At 40.3% G+C, this 10,874-nt stretch overlaps 2 protein-coding genes across 2 annotated transcripts; both read left to right on the top strand.

Annotated features, from left to right (window-relative positions):
- LOC311493239 (uncharacterized protein) lies at nt 1-7,593 on the top strand. The gene is made up of 6 exons (XM_084551798.1): nt 1-268; nt 1,443-2,385; nt 4,537-4,550; nt 4,733-4,894; nt 5,976-6,100; nt 6,179-7,593. Exons 1-6 carry the CDS (start codon nt 52-54, stop codon nt 6,974-6,976), a joined length of 2,259 nt encoding a protein of 752 aa, XP_084407924.1. The 5' UTR covers nt 1-51; the 3' UTR covers nt 6,977-7,593.
- A 389-nt stretch (nt 7,594-7,982) lies between these two features.
- Nucleotides 7,983-10,709, top strand: LOC311492929 (uncharacterized protein). The gene is made up of 2 exons (XM_084551380.1): nt 7,983-8,281; nt 8,925-10,709. Exons 1-2 carry the CDS (start codon nt 8,110-8,112, stop codon nt 10,007-10,009), a joined length of 1,257 nt encoding a protein of 418 aa, XP_084407506.1. The 5' UTR covers nt 7,983-8,109; the 3' UTR covers nt 10,010-10,709.
- The last annotated feature ends 165 nt before the right edge of the window (nt 10,710-10,874 follow it).

The raw sequence follows: 10,874 nt of genomic DNA, 5'->3' as shown, positions 1-10,874 counted from the left end.
CTCGCCGTCGAGCCGTTGATGAATATTTTCACTTGTAAATAAAAACCGACAATGCCTTCGGTCCAGTGTTTCAGGCAGTTTCTGAACGAGCGACTAACCGCCGCTGCCGAAGAAATATTCACGGTCTTTGAGAAAACCATCGCCGAGTACGAGGAGGAGATCAACCGTCAGAGAAAACTGCTGGAGATCGTTTTGAAACCCGAATTAAACGTAAACAAGATAGGTCTGTTAAACCAGTCATCTTTAAAACACCGACACAGAATTGCGAGTTGTAATAATAGGACATAACATTTCAAAAAATATTATTATTATTATATTTAATATGGCTGCAGTGGTTAAAAAAAATTAAAAACGGACACGCCCCGTTTTAACAATGGCGGCAGAGATGTGTATGAAGCTGGTTTATCATGTCAGGAGTCAGCTGATGGAGAAACATGTAGCCATGCATCTGTTTTAAACCATAATCTTTTGCAAAATTGAGCTGCAAGCACGCTGATAATGGAAGTAGACAATGATTTAATGTCAAGGGAACGGAGGCTATGAGTTGTAACGACTTTCAAGCTAGATTAACTGGACAGTTAAAACACCTCTGAGGTAAAATTAGTTTTATTTAAGGCAGAGGTCTTCAACAGGGGGTCCGCGACCCCTAGGGGGTCCGCGGAGGTACTGCAGGGGGGTCGCGAAAATGTTTTGATTGATTAGACATTTTTTTATATTCACCTCCACAATTTTTTTTAAACACACATGAAGTTCTTTTTAAATGTTATACAGCTTGGGGATTATGGGGAAAAGAATCTGTCAATGTTAGGCTATAGTTAAGTATTGTATGCATATGCACATGTTTTAAAAATGTCAATTTCAATATTTTTTGTGCATGGTTACATGCAATTGACTGACATTGATAATCTTGGTAGGTATCAGTTTGAGGTATGTTTATAAATGGCAGTGGCACGGCCACCCATACCACTGTACCTTGCATGTTCAAAATAAAAACATGAATATATTAACCTGTTTGTTATTTTAATATCTTAGTATTGAATGCAGAACAACAAGGTACATTTCTACAAGGCACTATAGGACCGGTTTAATATAAAACACAATTTTATACAATATATATATATAAGTAGGGGGTCCCCGCTCCATCTCTCCATCAGATTGGGGGTCCTTGGCCTGGAAAACGTTGAAGACCCCTGATTTAAGGAGTTAATTTATCCCACAGTGGAGGAATTTGTATTATTACTACAGCATATAGTTGAGGACATTTGAATGTAAACATTAAATAAATGCAACAGTATTTCTACGCGTGCAACAGACACGTGCAACGATAATTAAAGACAAATCCTCTGTGGTTTTGTGTAAGAGCAAAGAAGATAAGCACAGTATAAAAATCACAATTTTCTGTCATGTTAATAATCAATTTCTTTCTGCTGCTTCCTCCCAAGAGCTCAAACACCAACATGTCTGTAAGGAGGAGGACTACGAAGACGAGGAGGAGGAGGAGGAGGAGGAGGAGGAGGATGACGTTCTCACCGATCAGCGGCTCCAGGAGAGGAGCTCCAGTCTGGACATAGAGGACTCGGAACCTCCGCAGATTAAAGAGGAACCGGAGGAAGTCTGCACCAGTGAGGACGGAGAGGTGCTCGCGCTGAAGCAGGAGGCCGACACTTTCACGCTCTCCGTTTCTTACGAGGACGGCGACCTCAGTGAGGATCAAGCGCCGTGCTTGAATGAGGACGAAGCTCAGAGCGCGGCGGAGGAAGAGTCCGCGGACAGCCTGCCGGTTAAAAGCTCTGATGTACCGGAAGCAGACGCCGACCAACAGCTCCTGCCGCACAGCTCACGTTCGGCCGGGAGCCAAGGACTCGCACGGGGCAAACGCGAAGGCTCGGAATCGACAAAAAAAAAGACAAAACTGCAGAAAACAAATCATACCAACAAAATCCAGAGCGCCAAGGTGATAAAGACTGCCACGTCAAAAAAAAACAGCAATACGCAGACGGGTCAGAAGTCTTTAAAATGTGACACTTGTGGGAAAGCATTTCCATGTAACTCCAAACTGATCAGGCACCTGATGATCCACACGGGAGTGAAGCCATATTCTTGCAACATTTGCGGGAAGAATTTCACCCAGAAGTCGGCGCTGAACATACACAAAAGGATCCACACGGGGGAGAAGCCATACTCTTGTAACTTCTGCGGGTATAGATTTAGAGACACGTCGACTTTTAAAAGGCACCTGAAGAGGCACACGACTGAGAAGCCTTACCAGCAACTCTGCAACCAGGAAAGGACCGTGAGTCGAAATCAGCCGGGCCCGGAGCCTCCGCAGATTAAAGAGGAGGAAGAGGAGGAGGAGCTCTGCGCGAGTCAGGACAGAGACAGCTTGTACTGAAGCAGGAGCACAAGCAGTGCTGTAGATGAATGTTGAAGTGCAGAGGAGACATTTAACTGAACAGTTTGCACTCAATAAAGATTTTTAAAAATGCTACGACATAAACGACATGTGAGCTTGCCTGCCGACACGGTGTGACATGGTGCTCTGCCTCCTTTGCTCTCAAACGTGCGCCATTTACCTGCATATAGAAATGCTCAAACGTGACACAAGCTGGGACAACTGGACTCAAAGACGTTTCAGCATTAATCCAAGTAGCTTCTTCAGTTCTAAAGGACTGGTGGGGAGTTTGAGTGTAAATAGGAACATCTGTGGGTGTTAACGATTACACTAAGGTGTCCCAAAACTACTCAGACTACAATCAGAAACCAGAATGGGTGCCAAAATGTGTCCCATGCCTACGTATTCAGCATAATCACGCGTAGACACCTGTATAGTTTACAGTGAATCCATATTGATCGAACATCTGAGAGTGCACACACAGCAGTTAAGCCATATTCTTCAAAAACGTCTGTAGTAGAGGACAGATCAACTTCTCTAGGGCATTTGAGGAGGCCTTACCTTTGCAACACACGTGGGAAAAGATCTTGTTGGTTGTGAATCTTCTTGTCAAAGATTTCAGATGTTTTTGGATACTTGTCGGCCCGCGTGGAGTTATGCTCGACATCGTTTTAGTGTTGCACTTGTGGAGAAAGGATTCAGCCCTAACACGTATTTGCCATGTATATATGTACACACATGTAAGGAATTTGTTCTCTGCTTTCAACCCTTCCATCCACGGACGTAGAAGGGGTCAACCTACTTAAATCGTCCTTTTCTTTCTTCCTTCCTTCCTCCATGACACGGGGAGTTTAACGTACTTTAATGCAGTTTACTTTGTTAGTTACAGCTGTTTCTCTGAAACCATTTTTAATCTCCTATATCATGAAAAATGTGTTCATATTGAGTGCATAAAGTTCCTGCAAATGTAAATGACCGACCACTTACATTCATATTTATCTGTATACACTACCTCGGTTACAAAAGTGGTTTGTGTAACCCTGATGTTGAAGCTGAGTGCTAGTTGTTTTTGGGTCACCCATGTTGGCGTCCTGCTAACTGGAATCTTTTTTATTATTTTTTGTCACTTGTAATTTAATTTTGCATCTTAATGTATTTTTTATCTGCATCAACTTGGTGAATTTTAGAGATGAGAGGAGGAACGTGTCTACATGATGTACATTTGACACTGGGATGTCGTCGAACACGTTTAATGCATATTACAGCCAGTTTTGATTATTCCGATAAATGTGTCCTAAGTTTGAAGAATTTGACAAATGGGATGTATACGATGTTACCAATAGGATCATACAGTAATGCATACAATGATCTGTATCTAAATGAACATGGACATCAAAATGATGGTTTTATGATTTTATGTATTTATTCTAAAAATAAAATTGATAATGTAAGAAAATAACTGACAACATTTCCATTTTATACTAATTCCTATTGCTTTATAACCGTGTATTCGACTCTTTATGCATTCAATTCATTCATCTTCTGTACCGCTTGTCCTGTGAAGGATTGCGGGGGGGTGGAGGACAGGTCGCCAGTGTATTGCAGGGCTAACACAGAAAGACATACAACTATTCACACTCACACCTACGGCCAATTTAGAATCACCAATGAACCTAACCAGCATGTCTTTGGACGGTGGGAGGAAGCCGGAGAACCCGGAGAGAACCCACGCAGACACAGGGAGAACATGCAAACTCGTATTCAACTCTTCTTACTTGTTTCATACAAAGGGATAAAGTATTTGAAAAAGCCACCGGTTCAAATGAGTAATGCGGAGAAAATTACCCAAATTATGAGACTCGTGAACTCACTAACTGAAAACAGAAATCAAAGTGAACTCATATTCAAAGTTAAGTTCAAAGCTTAAAGCGCGACACAATTAGTGTCACAGTTGAACGTGTAATACTTCATTTCACCAAGTATAATATGCAAAGATATCATCAGTTTCAGTCATTGAGGAAGATTAAAGCTTTGTAATTTTTCATTCTTGAATAAGACAACAGACAGAGCACCACGTTACATCGTAATATTTTTTTTTTAGAGGAGTAGGGTTTGTGTTTGTTTTTAATTTCTCCACCCTCCAGTCCAGTTGGTGGCGGTAATGCGCTTTTAAGCTGGTTTGACAGCCGTCTTTAAAAAAACAAAAGAAGAAGAAAAAGAAGAAACAACGTGACGTAGGCGGAAGTACACACCAAAACAAATGTCAGTAGCGGTAGCGCCTTCACTGCGGTTGAACCGTAGATAAATACTTACCTTGTAATAAACCAACGATGCCTTCAGTTCAGTTTTTCAGACAGTTTTTCAACGAGCGACTAACAGCTGCTGCTGAGGAAATATTCACGGTCTTTGAGAAAACTATCGTCGAGTACGAGGAGGAGATCAACCGTCAGAGAAAACTGCTGGATGTCTTTTTGAAACCTGAAGTCAAGATACACAGGATAGGTCGGTGAACGCTTTAGGGCAGAGGTCTTCAACAGGGGGTCCGCGACCCCTAGGGGGTCCGCGGAGGTACTGCAGGGGGGTCGCGAAAATGTTTTGATTGATTAGACATTTTTTTATATTCACCTCAGTTTGAGGTATGTTTATAAATGGCAGTGGCACGGCCACCCATACCACTGTACCTTGCATGTTCAAAATAAAAACATGAATATATTAACCTGTTTGTTATTTTAATATCTTAGTATTGAATGCAGAACAACAAGGTACATTTCTACAAGGCACTATAGGACCGGTTTAATATAAAACACAATTTTATACAATATATATATATAAGTAGGGGGTCCCCGCTCCATCTCTCCATCAGATTGGGGGTCCTTGGCCTGGAAAACGTTGAAGACCCCTGCTTTAGGGTCTTTAAAAACTAGAAATAAATAAGTGAATAAAAAAAATAATAAAAAATAATAATAATAATAAAATAAAAAACAGCAGGATTATTACTCATTTTGGACCTCTGCATTTGTTCAGATGTGTTTTGCCTCATAAATAAAATTGCTTAATTAAAAAAAAAAAAGAAAAATAAAGAAAACATATAAAGGAGGATCTTGTGCACGGGGAACCTTCAGATTAAACTTTATGTCACTGACAGTAATTATTCATATTTCCTAACATGTTGCATGCACTTATTTATATCTCAATTATTACTGCTTTGAGTTCTTTCAGTCCTGCATATGTGTTTTCTAATATGTAAGATATAAAGATTTATAAGACACATTTTGTATAATTAAAAAAAATAAATAAATACAGCAGTTAAATACACCAATATCAAGTTAATAAACTCGACAGCTGCAACCACACGGATGTGAAATAGCTTAAACACTGTGGCCTTTTATTTGACAAATCATTACTTAGTGTTGAATCTAAAGTAAACGGCTGTCAAGTGATGTGATGTTGAGGACACACCTGCAGGATGGCTGCATGAAGGCTACTACAAATATTCTCTGTGTTTAATTCCGCTTGTTGTTGTTGTTGTTGTGTTCCTGCAACGGTGTTGTTAACCTACTTCTTGTGCGCCTTTTCCTTCCAGGGCTCCCACAACAACATGTGTGTGAGGAGCAGGTCCTCGCTGACTCACAACCCTTTAACCAGGAGTCAAACTTCAGTCTGGACCGAGGGGATTCACAACCACCGCGGATTAAAGAAGAAGAAGAAGTGGAGGAGGTGGAGGAGGAGGAGGAGGAGGAGGAGGAACTCTTCCCCAGTCAGGACAGAGAGGAGCTTGTACTGAAGGAGGAGCCTGGTCTAGTTTTGTTGTCTCTTTCTTATGGGGTAGATCACCACAATGAAGATAAAACTTTGTCCTTTAATAATGATGACGATGAGTATGTAGACAGCATGCCAGTTAAAATCTCCGGGGTACCAGAACAGAACACTGACCACCAGCTCCTCCCTCACAGCTCTCATTTGACTGAGAACCAAGAGGATTCTGTGTCAAGTACAAATGCACAACACACCGACGAAATGTTAAAATCTACAATGTCAACAATTCCCCGCAATACTCGGGTCAAAAAGTCTTTCAAGTGTGACACTTGCGGGAAAGTATGCGTATGTATGTCCAAACTAATAAGACACCAGAGAAGTCACACAGGAGTGAAACCGTATCCTTGTGATATCTGTGGTAAAAGTTTCATTCAGGCATCAGCTCTGAATGTTCATAAAAGAGTCCACACTGGGGTTAAGCCTTATTCTTGTAACATCTGCAGTAAAACATTCACTCAGACGTCGGTGCTGAATGTTCATAAAAGAATCCACACGGGAGTGAGACCATATTCATGCGACGTCTGCGGTAAAGCATTCACTCAGTCGTCGATATTGAAAGGTCATAAAAGAATCCACACGGGGGAGAAACCGTATTCTTGTGACATCTGTGGGAACAAATTTAGAGACACGTCAACTCTTAAAAGACATGTTGGCAGACACGCCGGTAAGAAGCTGTACCTTTGCTACACCTGTGGGAAAGGATTTCTCGTGAAGTCCGACCTCATAAACCACACTATAACTCATTCAGATGAAAAGACTTGTTCTTGAAGAGCGTAGAAATTTTTTCTTGATTGTTTTTGTTTGCACTGAGTGCAAATTTCTTACAATTGTAAATAATTGAGCTATTAAGACACGTTGCAATGCTATCCCACATGTTACCTTTCCTCACTATATTCTTTTTTCTCTGTTATTCAAATTGCGAACTCTGATGTTGAAGCTGAATTCTTGTTGTGTTTTTCTAACATCTTGCTAACTAGAATCTTTTCATCTGCAGCTTTACATTTTACATGCTTTACACATCTCATCCACATCAACTTGATGAACTATCATTATTTTGATCTTCATAAGCACAACTGTAAGAAATATCCCTTTTGACTCCTGTTCAGACATTTGGGATTTGGATGAATGGGGTAACTACAAAACTCCCCAACAGCAGCGTTGTCTGTGTGTTAATTAACTCGGACATAAAATAAAATACTTTTCTGATCTCGTGTTTTTCCTCAAAGAATAAAGGTGATCATATCAGAATACCAGACTGACACTGAAGCTTTGGATTTCAGTGTCAATCTATTAAGCTCACCTGCTGGAAGTTAATGTTTGAGAGGAAGTTCCTCCTGTTAAACAAACATAGGGTATATGCAATGGTTAAATGTAACTTAATACTGTACAGTATTTACGTGGAACATTGACAGATCTCAGACAACCAAGACTGCACCAAACCACTGCGCTGATATGAAACTTTGAAAAGTAGTAGTAAATTTCTACTCAACAGTAGTTCACAAATGAAAATATTATACTATATTGATTTCATTCACACCTATATAACCTCTAATGTATAAATAACATCTGATGAGCGTATAAAGCATAACACCTTATTGTAATTATTAAAAACAAAAACTGCACACCACTGCATCAGTAACACTCGCAGGGACTCTGTGAGTTATTGGTGCTTTTAATTAACTGTTGTAAGTTCTTGTCTGTTTAAAGAGGCAAAAGTTAAATCCAACACTGCAAAGAGGGTACGTGAACGCCCCTTTGACGAGAAAAGAACTGTAGTAAGTAAAAGCCAACCATGACGGACCACAAAAAGTGTGACACCAGCGGAAGTAAACAGCAACCCCGAGTAACGGCTTCGTGTGGTCGAATCATTGATTGATATTTCTGTTTGTAATAAACCAACGATGCCTTCGGTTCAGCGTTTCAGACAGTTTTTCAACGAGCGACTAACAGCTGCTGCTGAGGAAATATTCACGGTCTTTGAGAAAACTATCGTCGAGTACGAGGAGGAGATCAACCGTCAGAGAAAACTGCTGGACGTCTTTTTGAAACCTGAAGTCAAGATACACAGGATAGGTCGGTAAAACCTTTGATATATTGTGTGTCATTTTTTAGTACAATTTTACAATTTTATTTTACAGACAGCTGTCTTTTGATGTATGTATGTGTACCCTTTCAGCAAAGCTACTCGAATGCTATTTAATTTTTTTTTTTAATTATTATTTTTTTTGGTTTTAATTAAGGATTTCTGGCATACTTGGTTTGCTAAAGTATTATTTAGTAGTCATATATTTACTAACAATGTGTTTCCATACATGGGTGTCAAAACCTTTAGAAGTACGTAAGTGTCACTTTAGCTTCAGAGCCCCCTCCTCTGTGATTTCTTCTTCTGTGGTACCCCTTACATATTTGTTTTGCTCCTATAGGCTTTCCCCTTTTGTACAATTCACTTAATCCTCTATCTTTATAATTTTTTTCTTTTATATTTTTGTTTCAGTCATCATTATTACATCCATTTCTGCCTTACCGTGCCAAGAATGCGATATGCCGTTGATGCTAGAGTAATGTTTGCTAGCTTAAAAGTCACTGTGTGTTAAGCTAACTTTCCTCCCACCACTTACATTTGTTTTATTCACATAGGACTAGGAGCAGGCAGCTGAATTACATGGTGTTTTTTTTTTTCTTGTTGTTTAAATTTGCCTTTTGATTCACCCTCCAGAGCTCCCACAGCGACATGTGTGTAAGGAGGAGGACGTTCTTTGTGACCAGCAACTCTGTAACCAGGAGAGGAGCTCCAGTGTGGACCAAGAGGACCCAGAGCCTCCTCAGATTAAAGAGGAAGAGGATGAAGAGGAAGTCTTCACCAGTCGGGACAGACAGGAGCTCGTGCTGAAGGAGGAGCCTGATATAGTTATGTTGACTGTTTCTTATGGGGAAGATGACCACAGTGAAGATCAGACTTTGTCCTTGAATAATGATGGTGATGAGTGTGCAGACAGCGTGCCAGTTAAAATCTCTGAGGTACCAGAACCAAACACTGACCATCAGCTCCACCCGCATAGCTCTCATTTCACTGAGGGCCAAGATCCCAGAGGAGTAGAGCGCGAAGACTCAGACAAACAAAAGGAGACACATCACACCAACAAAATTCACAGTTACAGTGCATTAAATTCTACCATTTCAACAATTCCCTGCGATACTGACACAGGTAAAAAGTCTTTTAAATGTGACACTTGTGGTAAAGTGTTTCCCTCCGAGTACAGGTTAATGGGACACCAGAGAAGCCACACAGGAGTGAGACCATATACTTGTGACGTTTGCTGTAAAAGATTCACTCAGAAGTCAATATTGAACGTGCACAAAAGAATCCACACGGGCGAGAAACCGCATTCGTGTAACATCTGCGGTAAGCGGTTTGGGAACAGGTCACTGTTGAAGTGTCATAAAAGAATCCACACGGGCGAGAAGCCGTTTTCTTGTATCATATGCGGATACAGGTTTAGAGCCACGTCGACTCTGAAGCGGCATTTGAAGAGACACACGGGCGAGAAGCCTTACCTTTGCAACACCTGTGGGAAAAGATTTCGTGTGATGTCGAATTTAAAAAGGCACATCATAGTTCACACAGATGAAAAACCCTACGCCTGCAAAACATGCGGGAGAGCTTTCAGGTCTTCGGGTTATTTGTCAATCCACATGAGAACCCACACGGGTAAGAAACCATATCAGTGTGACACCTGTGGGAAAGCGTACTTTGTTGCGTCTAGCTTGGTAAGGCATACAAGATCACATACAGGTGAGTGACCATGTATTCATGGACAAAACAAAAACCCCACAGAGACCTTTGTTGAGAAAAGTGCATCAACTCTTCTTTGATACAACTGTATTAATAAGAGGTCACAGTATCTTAATGTTTAATTTAGTAATATAATACCTGTCATTTACTCATTACCGTCTGTAACAACATTTGTCTTTGAAATGTTCATATTGAGCGCATGTTTGCAAATGATGGACCTCTGAAATTAATATTTGTTACAGTACTATCTGTGTACTCTACCTCTGCTGTTGTACTTGTTGAGACACTCAAGTTGGTATCCTTCCGGCTAGAATCCTTTTTTGTTTTTTTTTCATTTTTATGTTTTAATTGCATTCCTTTAATAGACCTCTCACTATTTTAAGCTTTTGTGGTAAAACAAAAATGTACAAATCATGATCTTGGTAATGGTATGGTAAGATTTTCTTCTTTGAGAGAATTGCATAAATGGGGTTACTATAAAATCATCAACGGCATCATCACCGTGAAGCATTGAGTCATTTGTGTTAAGACGAATATGGACAATGAAATGTTGTTTTCTGATCGTATGTATTTATTCTAAGAATAAAGGTGACAATGTACAAATACCAAATTCACAGTGTGAAAGCGCCTAAAATTGCCAAAATGGGCAGTGCTGTTGCCATAACGCGTAAATGTGCTCCGTTTCTCAACTCACAGTTGTTTCATCAAGTAGTTTGTTCATTGGTTTTATGTCTGCTGCATCTAACAGTCTTTTAAACAAATTACAAGTGGCTCAAACGAGGCTGCAAGACTAGTTCTCGGTTGTTCTCCAAGAACTAGTCTGAACCTAAGTCTGACTCTATGAAGTTGTCAGTATTTTATAGGTCAATTGCG

The sequence above is a fragment of the Chelon labrosus genome, assembly GCF_963514085.1.
Source record: "Chelon labrosus genome assembly, chromosome: 9".
NCBI lineage: Eukaryota > Metazoa > Chordata > Actinopteri > Mugiliformes > Mugilidae > Chelon > Chelon labrosus.
Note: the sequence above shows the minus strand (reverse complement) of the source record. Positions and strands in the feature narration are given on the sequence as shown.

What these genes read in the sequence shown, in the direction of transcription:
- LOC311493239 (XM_084551798.1), top strand. Translation starts at nt 52, where the DNA reads ATGCCTTCGGTCCAGTGTTTCAGGCAGTTTCTGAACGAGCGACTAACC. An exon ending in AGTCAAGATACACAGGATAG is followed by an intron (nt 4,895 to 5,975) that starts GTCGGTGAACGC and finishes TTTTCCTTCCAG; the next exon opens with GGCTCCCACAACAACATGTG. An exon ending in GGATTAAAGAAGAAGAAGAA is followed by an intron (nt 6,101 to 6,178) that starts GTGGAGGAGGTG and finishes CTTGTACTGAAG; the next exon opens with GAGGAGCCTGGTCTAGTTTT.
- LOC311492929 (XM_084551380.1), top strand. Translation starts at nt 8,110, where the DNA reads ATGCCTTCGGTTCAGCGTTTCAGACAGTTTTTCAACGAGCGACTAACA. An exon ending in AGTCAAGATACACAGGATAG is followed by an intron (nt 8,282 to 8,924) that starts GTCGGTAAAACC and finishes TTCACCCTCCAG; the next exon opens with AGCTCCCACAGCGACATGTG.